Source organism: Halichoerus grypus, chromosome 4, assembly GCF_964656455.1.
Source record: "Halichoerus grypus chromosome 4, mHalGry1.hap1.1, whole genome shotgun sequence".
Taxonomy (NCBI): domain Eukaryota; kingdom Metazoa; phylum Chordata; class Mammalia; order Carnivora; family Phocidae; genus Halichoerus; species Halichoerus grypus.
In genome coordinates this window covers 180,481,963-180,499,492 of record NC_135715.1, presented here as the reverse complement: position 1 = coordinate 180,499,492, position 17,530 = coordinate 180,481,963, and the positions used below count along the sequence as shown (strand labels likewise).

The 17,530-nt window shown below is 37.8% G+C and overlaps 1 protein-coding gene across 9 annotated transcripts in view; it reads left to right on the top strand.

Annotated features, from left to right (window-relative positions):
- DOCK10 (dedicator of cytokinesis 10) overlaps positions 1-17,530 on the top strand; it is a 254,355-nt gene that overhangs the window by 215,415 nt on the left and 21,410 nt on the right. For 7 of the 9 annotated variants that reach the window (XM_078071375.1, XM_078071373.1, XM_078071370.1 and 4 more), the window contains exons 32-47: positions 320-495; positions 622-738; positions 1,824-1,935; positions 2,665-2,786; positions 2,874-2,988; positions 3,077-3,143; positions 3,368-3,415; positions 4,192-4,293; positions 6,226-6,350; positions 7,632-7,744; positions 9,336-9,473; positions 10,154-10,336; positions 10,865-10,975; positions 13,009-13,224; positions 14,664-14,721; positions 15,049-15,147. In XM_078071375.1, coding sequence (XP_077927501.1) covers positions 320-495; positions 622-738; positions 1,824-1,935; positions 2,665-2,786; positions 2,874-2,988; positions 3,077-3,143; positions 3,368-3,415; positions 4,192-4,293; positions 6,226-6,350; positions 7,632-7,744; positions 9,336-9,473; positions 10,154-10,336; positions 10,865-10,975; positions 13,009-13,224; positions 14,664-14,721; positions 15,049-15,147 — 1,902 coding nt within the window. The remainder of the gene's footprint in view (positions 1-319; positions 496-621; positions 739-1,823; positions 1,936-2,664; positions 2,787-2,873; positions 2,989-3,076; positions 3,144-3,367; positions 3,416-4,191; positions 4,294-6,225; positions 6,351-7,631; positions 7,745-9,335; positions 9,474-10,153; positions 10,337-10,864; positions 10,976-13,008; positions 13,225-14,663; positions 14,722-15,048; positions 15,148-17,530) is intronic. The other 2 variants (XM_078071372.1, XM_078071378.1) reach the window with 2 other exon arrangements.

Genomic DNA, 17,530 nt, shown 5'->3' with positions numbered 1-17,530 from the left:
CTCCTAACTTTCAGCAGCCTCAAAGGCCCATCTCAACATATTCCCTCCAGTCACACCTTAATTCCTCCAGACAGAAAATGAACTTTTCTCCTCTCAACCCCTATAACATTGTAGACAGACCACTTTTATGGAATTTGACCGCTGACAGTGAATATAATTGGTAGTAGTGTCCACTCTCATTTCTCTCTCTGTAGCAAGAGTGCATTACTGAATCCTTCCCTGGTAGTGAGAGGGTTGATAGTTGTTGGATAAATCTTTCTGAATTATAAAGTGTTCGTTTGATTTTCAATAACATGATCTCTTTACTTTCCTCACAAAGATATGCCTGAATATTCGGTCACGAATGAATTTTGCCGCAAACACTTCTTAATTGGAATTCTACTCCGAGAAGTTGGCTTTGCCCTGCAAGAAGACCAAGACATCAGGCACTTAGCTTTAGCTGTCCTAAAAAATCTAATGGCTAAGCATTCATTTGATGATCGATACAGAGAACCAGTGAGTGATTTTCTTTTCTCCCTTCCCTAAACACCATTTAGTGGCTCACTGCATTAAATGCATATCAAGCCTACAAGTCTGTTGATTTTTATGTGAATCATTTCTTTTGGCTACCTTTCCACCTAGGAGAAGCAGGCCCAGATAGCAAGTTTATACATGCCCCTCTACGGCATGCTTCTGGACAACATGCCAAGGATTTACCTAAAGGACCTGTATCCTTTTACTGTCAACACATCTAATCAGGTCAGTTTACAGAATGGTTCAAACGTGCATTTTAATAAAGAGTTTGCCTGTTTTGTGTTTTTGCCCTGGAGAGCCATTTTCCCCTAACTGTGAGCAAACTAAGCACCTCGTGCTAGCTATTTTGAGACGTTGGCATCTGTCATTTGTTCCAGATTGGTCCCTGAAGCCTTCCACCTCAACCATCATTTTCCTCTGTTCTCTGTATCACCTTCCAGTTCTGTCCAGTTTTTACCAGTTTCCTCTGTAACATGCATGGTCCTGTCCTCAGCATTCACCTCCCTCTCCCGACCTTTCTGCATCGGCTTCGTGACCACCCAGTGTTGGCATAGCCAAGTGCTTCAGTCACACCCAGCAGTGGCCTGTCTGTCATCCCTCCTCCACTGAGCCACGATAGTGGCTGCACAGCAAGCCACTTGAGATCGGGTGCCTGTGTTCACAGCCCGGATGAATTAACACACTGCTGAAGGCACGATATTACCACCTGGAAGTTAGGAGCTATGCCTTTGGAATGTTGTGTAGAGGAAGACCTTGTTCAAATCCCAGTGATAGCAGTTTCTAGCAATGTAAGCTTAGATAAGTCATCCAGGCTCTTTCAACATCCACTATCTTCTTTATAGAATCGGATAGAATTCCTCCATCACAGGATTCTTATGAGGATTAAATGGTCCAGTAGAAAACACTTATCATAGAGACTGGCACATAATAAGTATTTGGAATTAGTTTTTAGTACTAGTAATATACATAAGATAACCCATGATAATAATGATATATAATCTATAGTATAATCCATAAAAAGTCAGTAGCCATTCCAACCATTTAGTTTATATCTAGAAGATAGTTTCCACTACATTGTAAAAAAAAAAAATCACCTAAGAAATCAAGCTGTGACTAAGAGTATGGGTTTGTTGAAAAGCATGGTTATGAGTATTCATTTCTACTGCCTGCTTTGGCAGAAGATCTTTGCCGGAATATAAAAGATCAAATCAAATAGCATAGAATCAAAAGCATAACAAAGAAGGCATGTGTGGGTTTACAATGTTGAAATACAGCAATTCCCATTAATCTCTTCTGTGCTTCAAATGCAGGGGTCTAGAGACGACCTCAGCACCAATGGAGGATTTCACACCCAGTCAGCTATGAAACATGCAAACTCTGTGGACACCTCATTTTCTAAAGATGTTTTAAATTCCATAGCAGGTACTTAAGACCTTGTGAGAACCCTTGTGTTTCACTCTCATCCATGTTTATGTTATATATCATCGTGTTTTTTACCCACTCCATAATTCAATGTGCAAAATTTCTGTATGTCAAAATATACTATATTTATATAGCTAAAGAGTCTCTTTACTTATTTCTTTGAAAACCATCCAGGGGCTTCCTCTTCTACTTAGCATTCAGTTTTACTTGGCTCAAAGAGTGATCTACTCAGATATTACTAAATTGCTTCATTCTGGAAACAACCTTTAAGTTTTCATTGCATACAACCTGTTAAAATATAACAGCCCGTCAAGTTCAAAATTTACTTTTAAGAACTATTTTGGAAATGTCGTCTTCATTTCTTATAAACTGTCAGAACTTGAAAGCTTCTTCCCCAAAAGCAGCCTTAGGAACATTTATGAAAGCATTTTTAAAAGAGAAACTTTCTTTTAAAAGTTTTGTTTTAAGAAATCAACTGAACGAGCTGTACTTTATTTCCATTTATAATGGCCTAAATTTTCCTAAATCCTTAATGCTGGCGTGGCCATCATGACCATTCTTACGATGTGGCACATCTTTAATGGCAATGGCAGACTCTGTTCTGTCAGTCTTGCCCAACACTGCTACCACCTCAATGCTCTGACATCTTTTGGGGGCATCATTTTAGCTCTGTGTGTGTGTGCCCGTTACATCTCATTACCATCTGTGTGCTGTGGCTTGTGTTTGCAGCATTTTCATCAATAGCTATTTCTACAGTAAACCATGCTGACTCCAGAGCCTCCTTAGCGAGTCTTGACTCCAACCCAAGCACCAATGAGAAGAGCAGTGAGAAGACTGACAACTGTGAAAAGGTGGGGCTTCTCTCACAACTACCCAGCGCCTTGTGGCTCAGCAGGCTCTCACTCGAACTCAATCCTTCTTGGTTCTTCCACTCCTAGATCCCTCGACCCTTGTCTTTGATAGGGTCGACGCTTCGATTTGACAAGTTAGATCAAGCAGAAACCAGGAGTCTTCTCATGTGCTTTCTTCACATTATGAAGACCATTTCAGAGGGTAAAGAGAGCTCTTGAAAATTAAATTTTTTAAAAAAGGAAAACTTTGCATTTCCAAGAGTCTCATGCCCCATGGTGTTTCTTTTTAGAGATGCTGATTGCCTATTGGCAAAGAGCACCCAGCCCGGAGGTGTCTGACTTCTTCAGCATCTTGGAGTAAGTTATACAGTCGGTTCATTAACATTTTTTTCTGGAAGCTTCAAAATGGTTCAGTATGCCGTCCTTCATTCTAAGGACCCATATGCTGAACTACCCATCCATAGTAATGCATGAAATATTTAAAGAAAATGTAATATTTTTCTTTTAATGAACTTAAATAAATGGTTTGTATAAATAAAAGGGCATGAATAATTAGAATGTGACTTTTTTTTCCTTTCTAGTGTTTGTCTTCAAAATTTCAGATACCTAGGGAAACGCAATATAATAAGGTAATAACTTTTAAATTCCAATAGGTTAGTCTGGTCTTTTAAAAAAAGATATGACAAATAGTAATGTATCCAGTTAGACTTATAGAGATATATGTTAGAAATCTTAAAATGCACATAAGGACTGTAAGGTTGACCTCACAGTAGACATAAGAGTTTAATGATTGCCCTATACCCATAGTAGATCTAGGACTAGTTAAAGCTATGGAGAGAGAAAAGCACAAACCATACATTTCTGAAAGGAAACCACATTTCCCATATAGTCTGAACTAACTTATCTATCATTTGTATGGATGTAATGTAGAAGATTCCTATTTAAGAAAATACATCCAATGTGAATAAGTCACAGGAATAAAAGGTACAGCATAGGGAATATAGTTATTGGTTTTGTTGTTTGGGGACAGATGAGGTACACTTGTGGTGATGGCAACATACGTCTAGACTCATCAAATCACTATGTTGTACACCTGAAACTAATATAACACTATTCTTCAATTAAAAGGAAAGAAAGAAAGAAAGAATATACTCCTAGTAAGCTAAAAAGAAAAATGAATCTGGAATAACTTTTGTGTTGACATCCTTTTCTCATGAGAGACCACGAAGCCCCCAGCACCTTCACTAAACCCCCATTTCCCATTGCCGGAAGAAAATGTGATTCTGTTTTTCATAACATGTGAACTTATTTCATTGTTCAATAATCACTTTGCCAGTTGCCGTTCTGTGTTTATAAATAAATTACAAATACGGAGCTATGATTAAAACATCAGTTTTCCTTGCAGAAAAATTGCCGCTGCATTTAAATTTGTGCAGTCCACCCAGAACAATGGAACTCTCAAAGGATCTAATCCTTCCTGCCAAGCATCAGGTCCCTTGTCACAATGGTAACACCGCATTTGCTTGATATTTGTAATCTTATTGTGTGTATACGTGTGTGTATATATGTGTAAATACATGTGTATATATGTATGTATGTACACATATATACCTATGTATAAATGTATGTGTATATATGTACACATATATACATAGGTATATATGTATACGGATGTGTATATATGTATGGGGGTGTGGATGCGCACACACACACATATGTATGTATGCATATACTTTAAACCAAATGCAGATTTCAAATAACTCTGTGTTTTTCTGAAAAAATTTCTCAGTTCTGCCCGATCTGCCCCGCTAGCTTATGAAGACCTAAGAGGCAAGGATTATGCTTTATTTATGTGCACTAGGGCACAATGCCATGCATAGGACGAGGGTTAATAGGTACCTTAATTTAATTGAACCCAAAAAGACATAATTCCAATAAATGACTCATTTAATATTTGCTAACCTCCTAGTGACAAAGTAAAATGCCGAGGTTGTATCTCCCCATTCCTCTCAATGTTTGTAATATGTTGGCAGTATCTTTAGAGCTCAAATTATTTTTTAAAGGGTCAAGGGCAGTGAGGAAGCATGGATGGTTCCATAAGCTCATGTTAGATTTCCTAGTCATTACACTGATTTAACTAGCATATAGGACCTGGAGTCATCCTTTATTAATCTACCTGGTCGGAAAATTTTGCCCTGAAATCCTACTTTAAATCTCCTCTGAGTCTAGTAAATAAGAATTCTTTGCTAAAATTTTCTCTACTTTGATTTATTCTTCCCAGAGATACCATAATAATATATAATATGAAAATGGCTATATTTTAGAAAGAATTTTAGAAATAGGAAAGTGGTATATAACCAATAAATCATGGAGTAAATTTTGCCTCTTAGTCCATAGAGACTCCTTGAAGTGGTCCCTTGTGTGAAAGTAAATGAGAAAACATAATAGGCATGTTTTGCAAATGGTAATAGAGGACTATAAACAATGACTGTTCATGTTTAAAGACAATAATAATGTACCTGAGGTCACTGTAGTTTTGTTAATGTTTGGTCAGTTAGGTTTCAGGCTTCTTGAATGATCTAGACAAGTCCTGGCCATTCCTACCTTTCCCCGTCTAGAAACAGGATTTTTCCTTGAGAAGTTCCAGACTAAAATAGACTCAAAACCTGGAAATAAACCAGTCCCAAAGGTCCAAGCCATTCAGCCCAGAACCCATTATTTATTGTAGCTTCAGGAATGACCCGGACTCCCCTGGCCACTGAAAACCAAAGTTAGATCTTCTGGGCCTCAAGCCATCCAGAACATTTGATTTGGCCAGAACCAAATGAGCCTTGAAGTGTGTGACCAAGGGAAAACCATTGCCTTTTCTATAGGCTTGACTCTTCAGGGTATCTCCTATTGCCTGCTTTCCTAAAACAAATGCTCTATTATGTTGGCCAAATGATAGCTTAAATGAAAGTAAAGAATGGGAAGTGTTCCTACTTCCACATAACACTGGCTCATTCCCCCAGATAGACATGCAAAGGAGACATTGAATGAGAACCATTGCAGTCCATTGTCATCGGCCTGGGAACATAGCTGCACTCAGGGCCCCCTTAGCTCTCTCCCTTACCAGGATGGAATCCCATGGAATTCCCATGGAATCTCATGATTTCAATAAACAATAATGAATATGCTTGTTCAGATTTAAATTCAGTATCTGTTATTCTTCTATCATCCTTTGGTATTATTATCCTTCTGAACCTATTTTTGGCTTAAATAAAATTTCTCCAAAAGTATTCTTAAAATTCCCTTTTATCATGTTACCTGTAATCAATATTTTTAATACAACATCTCTGTTTAAAAGTCATTTATATTTGACTCAATCTAGAATACTTGATTGAACATCAGTATGTCATATCTCTCGTACTTTAACCATTTCTTCCTATTTAATTTTCAGGATGCATACCACGTCCACTCATGAAGGACATAAGCAGCACAGATCACAAACTTTACCTATAATTCGAGGCAAAAATGCACTTTCAAACCCCAAACTCTTACAGATGTTGGACAATACCATGTCCAGTAAGTAAACAAGAAATAATAGGAATGTGATGGTGATCAGTGTTTCTCTAGATGTGTGGAAAACATGAAATGCATTATAATGTCAGAAACATAGGAAATGTTGGCATGCCACCGAGACCACTGCTTTTCAAGCTTGTTGTAGCCCAAGGAATTTTCTTAGAGGGAAAAAAAAAATCACTAGAGAGGTGGCTTAAAAAATGTAGTGTCCTTATAAGGAAGAAAGGAAAAAAGCAAATAGCTCAGGATAATCTGCTGGGTGTAGCTCCTCTGGTATCAAGTGACTTTGCTATTGTCAGTCTTATGGGGGCCTCTCTCAACCAGATTATTACTTTCTGCTCTTCGGGAAGAGGAGTAAGTTGCCCATGTCCCAGAAGCAGTAAGTGTGACATCTTGAACACAATGATGGACACATTTCAGCTTGTGAATGAGGAAAAATGGACCTAGTGTTTTGTACCGTGTACATGTTAGTGACCATGGGCATGTGACCAGAGTTACCTGTTTGAAGGCATGTGCCTCCACCTATAAATACCTTTAATGCCATTAATGGCCATTAATGCACACTGCCCACAGAGACTGTACATTTAGTCTGTTAGCCTGGGAGCATAAAACTAGACCCAGACTGAGAATGAAAGAAATGTGACTCTGTCAATGCCTACATCAATGGAAAAGAAGTAAGAAATAATGGCAAATGGATCACTCTTGTCTACAGCTGACATGAAAAGGGCGCACACACTGTCTTAGTCAGTTTGAGTTACTATAACAAGTTAACAGTCTGGGTGGCTTAAACAACAAACATTTATTTCTCATTGTTCTGGAAGGGTGGGAGGTCTAAAGTCAAGGTCCTAATAGATTTGATGTCTGGTGAGAATCCTCTTCCTAGTTTGCAGACATGCAGACATGTTGTGTCCTCACATGACAGAGAAAGGTGATCTTTCTGGTGTCCCTTTTTATAAGAGCACTAATCCATTCATGAGGGCTCCACCCTCATGAGCTAATGACTCCCAAAGATCCCCCCTCCAAATACCATCTCACTGGGGATTAGTGCTCCAACACAGGAATCTGGGGGGACACAAACATTCAGTCTATAGCATCCACTAAAGACTCTGTATAGAGTTTTTGATTCAGCCAATAAGGTAATTGAACAAACAAAAGCGCTTTGATTTAATAAATTGCTTATCAAATACTAATAAACATTGAATATGTTATAATAGAAGAAAGTCCTCTATGAGATACAAAGAGTTTTCTTAGACATTTATGCATGTTCTACCTTATATTTTGTAGGCAACTCCAATGAAATAGACATTGTGCACCATGTGGACACAGAGGCCAATATAGCTACAGAGGTTTGCCTGACTATTCTAGACCTGCTATCCCTCTTCACCCACATTCACCAGGTAAGTTGATTCTAACATCTTCTGCAACCATGATAAAATGGGAGGAAGAAAAGTTGTGGGAAGTCAAGAACATGTTTTATGAAATCAAGTAACCTTACATAAATCAACCTAAGTGTGAATGGAAAAAAATTTGAAAGATGAGATTCAGAATTTATCAGACGTTGACTACTGCTCAAATGATATATGTACATACGTATGTCACTATTGTCAAATAATAAGCATTTTTCCTTATTCCTCCTGTTTCACTCTCAGACAAGCCAGGCTGAGGGAGAGTGTGACTCTACTTTTCAATCTCGAGGGGAGAGACAAATGACAGCTAGATCCAACAGACTAATAATGCTGAGCATATTTTCGTGTGCTTATTTGTCATCTGTGTGCTTTTGGTGAAATAATACCACTACATACTATTAGAATGACTACATTTAAGAAGACTGACCGTACCAACTTTTGGCAAGGATATGGAAAAACTGGAACTCTCATCCACTGATGGTGGGAATGCAAACACTCTGGAAAACAGTATGGCGGTCTAAAATGTTAAACATGTGTCTATCACGTGACCAGCCATTCCAATACTGAGAATTTACCCAGGAGAAATACAAGCATTTGGTCACACAAAACTGTGTACACAAATATTTATAGAAGCCTTATTTTTAATAAACCCTGAAGACAACCCAAATGTACATCAACAGGTGAATGGATTTTAAAAATTGTGGTATATCCATACAATAGAATACTGCTCAGTCACGCATAGTGAAAGAAGCCAAACGGAAATAGTATTGTATATTTCCATTTACATAAAATTTTATAAATGCAAACTATAGAAATTACATGTCAGCTATACCTCAATAGAGATATTTAAAATATTAGCTCAATCTAATGAGCTTACAGATGTTCAGGGTTGAACTAGGAATAGTTGGATCCACTGAATAAAGTCTACACCAAACAATGATTATGCCAAGAAAGCTCTGCTTTCAGGTGAAATGTCATCATGGTGGTAGAAAGAGCAAAATCCATATTTTAATTCTTTATTACTCAGTGAAAATGTCAGTCAAATCTCAGACATCACAAAGTCGCTACCAATGCCTACGAGGACCTGCCTCTCTGATCTCATCTGTGACCTAATCTTCTACCTCTCTCCTCATCTCACCCCATGCCCCATGCTCAGGCTGTTCTGCTCTTTTTTTTTTTCAACCTTGAACTCATAAGCTTCTTCCCAATTCATATCCCTAGTACTATCTGTTTCTCTTTCCTTAGTCCCTTCAGATCTGCCCATCGCCAATTCCTTTAGCTCACATGTCAGTTCATCCATTAAAGAGGTCTTGACTAACTACCTTATCTAGAGTAACCCTATGCCCAAAGCAGTTACTTTTTATTATATCTTATCATTCTGCTCTATTTTCTTATTTAGTAATTTTTTCAATCAGTGCTGTGTAAGTTTCAGTGGGAAACATAGACCTTATCTCCTTATTCAACACTATTTCCAGTGCCTACAATTGTGCCTACCACATAGTAGGTTCACAATAAATATCCTTTGAAAAAAATGCAGTTGTCCTTTAACTCATCCTAAATAACTTCTGTGTTAAATTTCCAGAGACAGCTCCAACAATCTGAATGTCAAAATTCAATGATGAAGAGGGTCTTTGACACCTACATGCTCTTTTTCCAAGTCAACCAGTCAGCCACAGCGCTGAAGCATGTGTTTGCCTCCTTGAGACTGTTTGTATGCAAAGTAAGCATTCTCCTGGTTCCAGCGAAAGCTCGGGGAAAGATGATGATACACACATATTAATCCTGACATCTCTCAGTATGGAGGAAAGAAGGCTTGTTTTCTTCAATTTTGGTTTATGTGGTTTTATTAGACTATTTTGGGGTTTTAATAAGCCATTTGATTCATGGTCTGAAAATAAGTTCACAGCCTTGACAGCCTATCGGCTGGGATATCAAAAGGGAATAAAATTAACAGCTAGCCATCTTTTTGGGGGGTTCTCAGTGTTTGCAACAGAGAGTTAGGTAAAATGCACATCATCAACTGTGATGTCCATTCATGCCAAGTAAAGTTGCCACATTAAAATAGACAGAGCTACCACCTTTGAGGATCCCTGTGGTTTTACAATGTTGGGTCAATAGAAAACATTTCAAAGCTCTCAGTCCCTGGTTCTGGTTTGTCATTGGTTATTGATGCACGGGAGTCTTACCATGTAGAGAATGATTATTTCTGGGAAAAAAAAAAGAAATATTAATATAAACTTAAATAAATACAATTCTATCCCTTCCACTTGCAAATGGAAGAAAAAGACAAGGTTAAAAAAAAAAGAAGTTGGATTGTGTTTTAAGGAATTCTAAAATTGGGCATAAACAGAGCAACTTGAAAGCATGGTCGGCCCTTAACCAGTCCTTCTATTTCCATAGTTTCCTTCAGCATTCTTTCAGGGGCCGGCCGACCTGTGTGGATCGTTCTGCTATGAAGTCCTGAAATGCTGTAACCACAGGTCACGGTCAACACAGACTGAAGCATCAGCACTTCTGTACTTTTTCATGAGGAAGAATTTTGAATTTAACAAGCAAAAGTCAATTGTCCGGTCCCACTTACAAGTAAGTGCTGCCAAATTTCAGTAATTTGTTGTGAAAACCGCTCATCTGTTCCAGCACTGATAAAAGGCTCCTGGCCCCAGGGCAAGAGCTACCAACTCCTCTACCAAAGCCCTCCTTAAAGACACTCAGCACACTCAACTCTCACTCAGAGGAAGAGGGCAGCTGGGCAGAAATCAGCAAAGCCCATAACTCCACTTGGACTTTTCCTTTCTTCTGCCAGGGAACAAAATCAAATAGAATACACGACTCGGGAAACCATGGCTATCTCTAGGACGCCAAATCCCACCAGATTCTGCACGCAGAAATGTGTTTCTTTAAGGCACCCCAAGATTCCTGCAACCTTCTTATATAAATATTTTAAATTATAGGAAATGCCCTAGATGACATGACCTTCTAAAAATTTAATGCATGAAGATGCTACCTTGGACCCACAGGGAGAAATCAATGATACATTCATCCAGTAATTTCTTTAAAATTATTATTTCTGAGTTACCATTTTTGAAGTTTCATTGTTCTTTTCTCTTCTAGCTCATCAAGGCCGTAAGCCAGTTGATAGCCGATGCTGGGATTGGAGGCTCTAGGTTTCAACATTCCCTTGCAATTACCAATAATTTTGCTAATGGAGACAAGCAGATGAAAGTAAGAAATGCCTTGTGGACATTTTCAAAGATTTAGGAATAAGACTAAACTGAATGATTTTGTGAAATGTCAAAATCATAAAAAAATACAGGTTTTGTATTTTGTTTGTTGAGACTTGAACTGAGCATAATGTTGAGTTTGCTTGTTTGAATTAACAAACAGCTCTGACCACTGTCAGTCTGTCATCCGTTAAGTGGAATTTGCAAGATGTGTGATTGAATGGGATATAACAGGAAAACTAACCACAAACCTCCAGAAATACAGTGATTCTCTCATAATCCTATTCTTGGTCAAATTTTTTGAATCTTTCTTTTACAAATTTCTGAAGACTTAAAAAAAAAAGTTTCTGAAGACTTCTTTAGTCATAGTACTGGAAAGTCCAGGGGTAGAGTCTGGCATCAGGCATGGCTCAACCCAGGGATTAAAATAATGTTTCCACATTAATTCGAAAAGATAGCTGCACCCCCACATTCATAGTAGCATTATTTACAACAACCAAGCCATGGAAACAAGGTCCATCAGTGAGTGAATGGATAAAACAGTTGTGGTGTGTTTATTCAATGGAATAGCATTCTGCCATAAAAACTGAGGCAATCCTAGCATTTGTGACAACATGGATGGACATCGAAGGCATTAAAGTCAGCCAAAGTGAAATTTTGTGAATTGTTAAGTGAAATAAGTCAGACAAAGACAAATACTGTCTGATCTCACTTATATGTGTAACCTTAACAAAAAAAAAAACCTGCATATTGTGGAAAAAGAAACCAGACTTGAGGTTATCAGAGGCAGGGGGTGGGGAGTGGGGAAATTGGGGGAAGGTGGTCAACAGGTACAAACTTCTTGTTGTAAGATACATAAGAACTAGGGATGTCAGGTACAACATGATGACTGTAGCTAACACTGTTCCTGCTATATAGAAAAGTTAGTTGTTAAGAGAGAAAATCCTGACTTGTCATCCTACGGGGAATTTTTTTTTCCTTTTGCCTTTTTTTCTTTCTTTCCCTTGTACTGCATCTACATGGGGAGATGGATGTGAGCTGAACCGATTGTGGTACTCATTTCACAATATATATAAATCAAACCACCATGCTGTATGCCTTAAACTCATCCAGTGATGTATGTCAGTTACTTCTGAATAAAACTGGAAATAAATTTTTAATAAAGAAGGTTTTTTTTCATTAAAAAAATCATCATGTTTTCAGGCCCCCTTCCCCTACTGCCTCGATTTTTGCCTCTCTCTATCTCTCAGTTCAGTATTCCTCTTTGTTTACTTCATTTACAAGTAGGCTCTCCCCATGAGCTTACTCTCTCAGAAATTCTGAGGACACTGGAGTATCCTATAAATGGAAAAAAAGTGCATCAGGGCACCTGGGTGGCGCAGCCGCCTAAGTGTCTGCCTTCAGCTCAGGTCATGGTCCCAGGGTCCTGGGATCAAGTCCTGTGTGGGGCTACCTGCTCAGCAGAGAATCTGCTTCTCCCTCTCCTTCTGCCCCTCCCCCTGTCCCTCAGCTCATGCTCTCTCTCTCTCAGTCTCAAATAAATAAATAAAATTGTTTAAAAAAAGAAAAGAATAGAAAAGTAAAAGCACTTCATTCTATAGTGCCAATCAAAGTCCCAGACCTGAATCTCTTTGTCTAAACCTTGTATCATATCCCCATTCCTACACCGATCACTGGCTTGGCCAGTTGATTGGCCAGGCCAGTTTGGTGGGCCACCCGCTGGTGCCTCCAAATGAAGTAAACCCTTTCAAATCACATGAACCAGAGCCAGAGAGGAGAGCACCTCGAAAAACAATCAGGATGCTCTTACTAAAAGAAGCTAGGTGAGCAGATAAGATGGAGTCCACTGCAGTTCTTATGTTCAAATGTGTACAACCACAATCAATACATGGAATCATATATAAAGTACATATTTATGAACCATAAAGAGAATGCACCAAACTGTGAAGCCAAGCCATAATTAATAGCATAACTTAAGTAACCTACCTTAGGAATTAGGAACAGATAATGACCCAGGCTCTCTGTTTTCCAAAGAACAGCAACTTCCCAGCAGAGGTGAAAGATCTGACGAAACGTATAAGGACTGTTTTGATGGCGACAGCTCAGATGAAGGAGCATGAGAAGGACCCTGAGATGCTGGTGGATCTCCAGTACAGCCTGGCAAACTCCTATGCAAGCACCCCTGAGCTGCGGAGGACCTGGCTCGAAAGCATGGCCAAGATTCACGCGAGAAATGGAGACTTATCCGAGGTGATTAGCGAAGGCTCAGTCCATCTCCATTGGCATTTTCCTCTTTATCAGGACGATTGGACTTTCATTTACAGTTGAATACCATATTTTTCCACTCATCTAGATATGACCCAATTATATATGATGTGCATTAAATTTGCATGTAGGATACAAGAATGCCCAACTCCATGTAAATAATACCAAGTCAAGGCCAGAGTTGTTGGTATCAACTGCAATTGTAGGCTATGCAATGCAGAACCGAAGGTTAAAAGCCTAAGACTAAGGAGGATCGTTGTAAGGGTGTCTGGAAATTGAGTTATATAAGTTAATGTTCTGTGTTTTAAAATGTCTTCCCTGTAATTGGAGTCAGATGGGGAAGTTTGCCACCATGGTGAGTTATCTCAGGCTGCAGTAATCTGTCCTCATTTGCAGCTAGTCTGAACTGGGGATGGAAATATTAACATTCCCACGAGCCATGTGAGGAGAGTGCACTGTGTGAAGGTTATAGATCAATAGCTAACTTTTTTATGTCAGTTCAAACACCAGGTGGATTTTTATGCAGCAATTCACAGCCCCCAAGTGGTTTCAGGACACCAAATGGGAAATTTCTGCCTTATTCTCAGAAATATGCCCCTTTGGGGAAAAGATTATTTTATCTGGGATAGTCCTAACACCTGAAGTTCTTCTAAATGCATGTGAGGGATCCTGGGATAGAAATAGAGCCAATTAGAAACCTCGGTTGGAGGCATTTTGGTGGGACAAGAATGAGAAACTCCAGTTCCCTTGGATGGTCCAGAAAATGGAGAAATAACTCCACAACCTTCAGAGGGAAAAGCTGAAGTCATTCGGACCCTTCAGCAGGTCAAGTTCTAGTACGTGTTCAGCAATGTTCAAGGCTTTTCAGGAGATAAGAGAGAATAATAAAATCGCCATATAGTCTGGTTGGGCGGGAGCACACATGTTACATTAGGCCACACTATTTAATCAAGTACCACCTTGTGAAGCAACCATCTTAAAAATAGTAGATATTCAAAGGAGGCCATTACTGGAAGGAGAAAAGCTAAGACGGTAGCTTAATTTTACTCCCAATTTAGATCCCGATGCTGTAGCTTGTAGTTTTACCAAGAAAAGAAAATTGTGGATTTTAAAAATATATACATTAGACTTAGATATTAAGGAAGGAAGGTAGTTCTATTGAAAAATTCTTCAATTCAGCTCATTCACCCACTTGAAGACTACTCCCAGAAAAACACAAACAAAAATTCCCAAAAAAATTTTATTCTTGATTGTGAACTTTTTGGAAATCAAATCTATTCTTGGTTTTGATTCTTTCATTAAAAGGATTCCTCCACATACTCTCACATGGAATACTGACTCACCTTGGAAGATTCGTCCTGATTAGACAAATAGTAAAATCTACACTGTGCCTTCCTCTGAAACGGTTTTCCTTTTTATTACAGGCTGCTATGTGCTACATCCATATAGCTGCCCTCATTGCGGAATACCTGAAAAGGAAGGGTAAGACGACCATGTGCAGGGAGAAAAGTCTAGAAGTTGACGTGTTGAAACCTAAATTACAATTAACTTATTAATTTTAGGCTGTATTAACCTCAGTTATGTTTTATTTAGTAACATTAATTTTCACAGATATTTCTAATTATACTGTACTTATAAATTTTAGCTCTCTCATGCCATTATCATGTTTATTTTATGTACAAAAAGGCTAACTGGTCAACCTCTTAGTTCAAAATGAGAATGTTTCATTGGTTAATGATTTAGAGTCTCATAAGCTTGTATTAACACCAACATGTAGCAATGTCTTAACCTCATCTTGCACTACCATAGGTTACTGGAAAATGGAAAAGATTTGCACACCATCCCTGCTCCCGGAGGATATCCACCCCTGTGATAGCTACCCATTACTAACAGCTCCTGGTGGAGGAAGTGAGTGGCCTAACTCTCCCGCATAAACTTTACCCCCATGGAACAGTACAGAGTAAATCACATTGCTGCTTAAAGTCTACTTTGATGAAACTTTTAAATGTATTCTTAGAAGCAAAAACTATCTCAGACCTTCATAACTCCCACTGTAAAAGCTTGAAGCTCCTACCACTCCAAAATCTACCCAAATTTATGAAGTGTAGAACTGAAAAGTTCTCAGCACATAGAATTACATCTTATCCAATATGTAGGATTCTGAGTCATGGCCATATTTGCTACCAATCTGCATACTAGTTTGCCCTTGGGATTTTATTCTAAAATTGTTTAAAATTGCAAGAGAAATCTATTTAAATTTTGAAATGTAATAAGACGACTCATTTGAAAAAAGGAATGCCAGAAATATATATGCAGGACTCTATAATGAACATGTTCCATTTCCTTTTTTAAAAGCATAAACTGATTCAGACAATTTACAACATACAATAATTTACAGTATTGATTTCCTTTAATTAAGAATATGTCATCTTTAAAGTTTGATGAAAGATTTTGTAACAATACCTAAAGAATTACTCTTTGTAAAACATTTGGCAATATAGCTAATCCACTTAACCTGTCTTCTCTTGTAAAAGTTTGTTCAAACCCAAAGGTTATGGCCAGCGATGTATTAAGTGTAGTGGAAACCTCAGTGTATGAAAAACAGAAACAAATCTTTAAATATTAAAATCAAAATAACTGAACAAAAGGTAAATGGACTTTAGTTACAATATTTTGGAAACTTAATTAATCCCTTATTCTTTTAAATATGCATATATTTTCTAAAGACTCTCAGTGGATTTTGCAAATAAGGCATTTGAACCAAATGACCAAAGTGAACTGTGAGACAGGGAAGTCACTTGTTTGAGGAGAAGACCAGATCTGGCATGATGACTCGTGTCCATGCTAAAATTCAAGGATCTTCCTGCTTAGCTCCATACTTAGGATTTAGCTTCATTTTTATATGCATGTCATCAAACGCATCACTGTTTTGTCTAACGTACCCTTCTTCCCCATCTATTTTGTATCATAATCAGACACTGTACAGCTCCATAAAAATGATTTCAAATTCTAACAAAAAACAAAATTGAAAAAACCTGATAAAACTAGAGGTCAGTTTGAGAAATTATGGAAACTTATATCCCAAAATATTGTGTGAAATCTTAATATTCAAAAAATGTTAAATACCCACTTCCAGACCTAAAGTAACACTGGACTCTAACATACCCATTGAGAAAAGAATATATTTGTTTAGTGAACTCTAAGGAAGGTGATTTTTTATGATGCATTAACATATATTCACATCCATTGGCATATATCTGAAGTCCTCAGTATACTTTTATATTATGATGTTGCTAAGTCAGAGGAATAAAGTATCCCTTCAGTACAATGTGCACTTAATAAGAGTATCACCAAATATAAGCAACTCCAGAAAGTACAACTGTAATAATGATCATCATCCTGCAAAAAATATATAATGATTTTCTCTGCTATATATCCCTGTTAATCGATTGTCATATATTAATATATGTTTAATTACAGAAGTAATATTATTATTTTCAAAAGTAGGAAAGTAGAATTTTTAATGCAAGGATTAGATTGCAACAAGTATTCTAATTATAATTTCAAGCACTTTTGGGGAGTGATCATTGAGTTACATAGCCCATGAGCTGATAATTAAAAATGAAAATATCTCACAAAAGGATTAGCTATAATTTTCAAAGCACTTGCTCCATGTAAGGGCCTACACTAGACTCTATACTGGCAATATCTTGATTAGTTGCCAGTAATAAGTCTTTGAGTTAGGTGCTATTATGGCGTGCTGTTTTCAAGTGAGAAAACCAAGAGAAGTGATACAACCTGACCCAGAGTTCATGGTAAGCTTGTGATGGGGCCAAAGTTCAAAGGCTGGTCTGTTACCCCAAGCTGTGCTCCTGACTACTCAAATTCTCTACTATTCAGTTCCAATCCTCCCTCTGGGGACATTGTCCATGATCAACTGTCTTTATATATTATCTGTAGAGCCAGACCTTTTTATTTTTATCTTGGTAGCCACAGTGCTAGGAAAATTTAGATAATGCAAAAGAGTGAAAATTGGCAAGGAATGAACATTGTTTCCATAATGCACTGACCATACCAGGTGTTTTCTCAAATATTAATGTATTGAATTCTTTCAACTATCCTTTGAAATAAATATTAACATCTTCAGTTTAACAAATGGGAAGAAACAGGCTCAAAGAGTCTGGCCAAATTAAAACATTGGAACCATGTCTACCTACAAATTCTGTATTCTGTCCATAATTCTGTGCCACATTCTAAAAGAAAATGTGTCACTTGAAAAATGATACAAAAT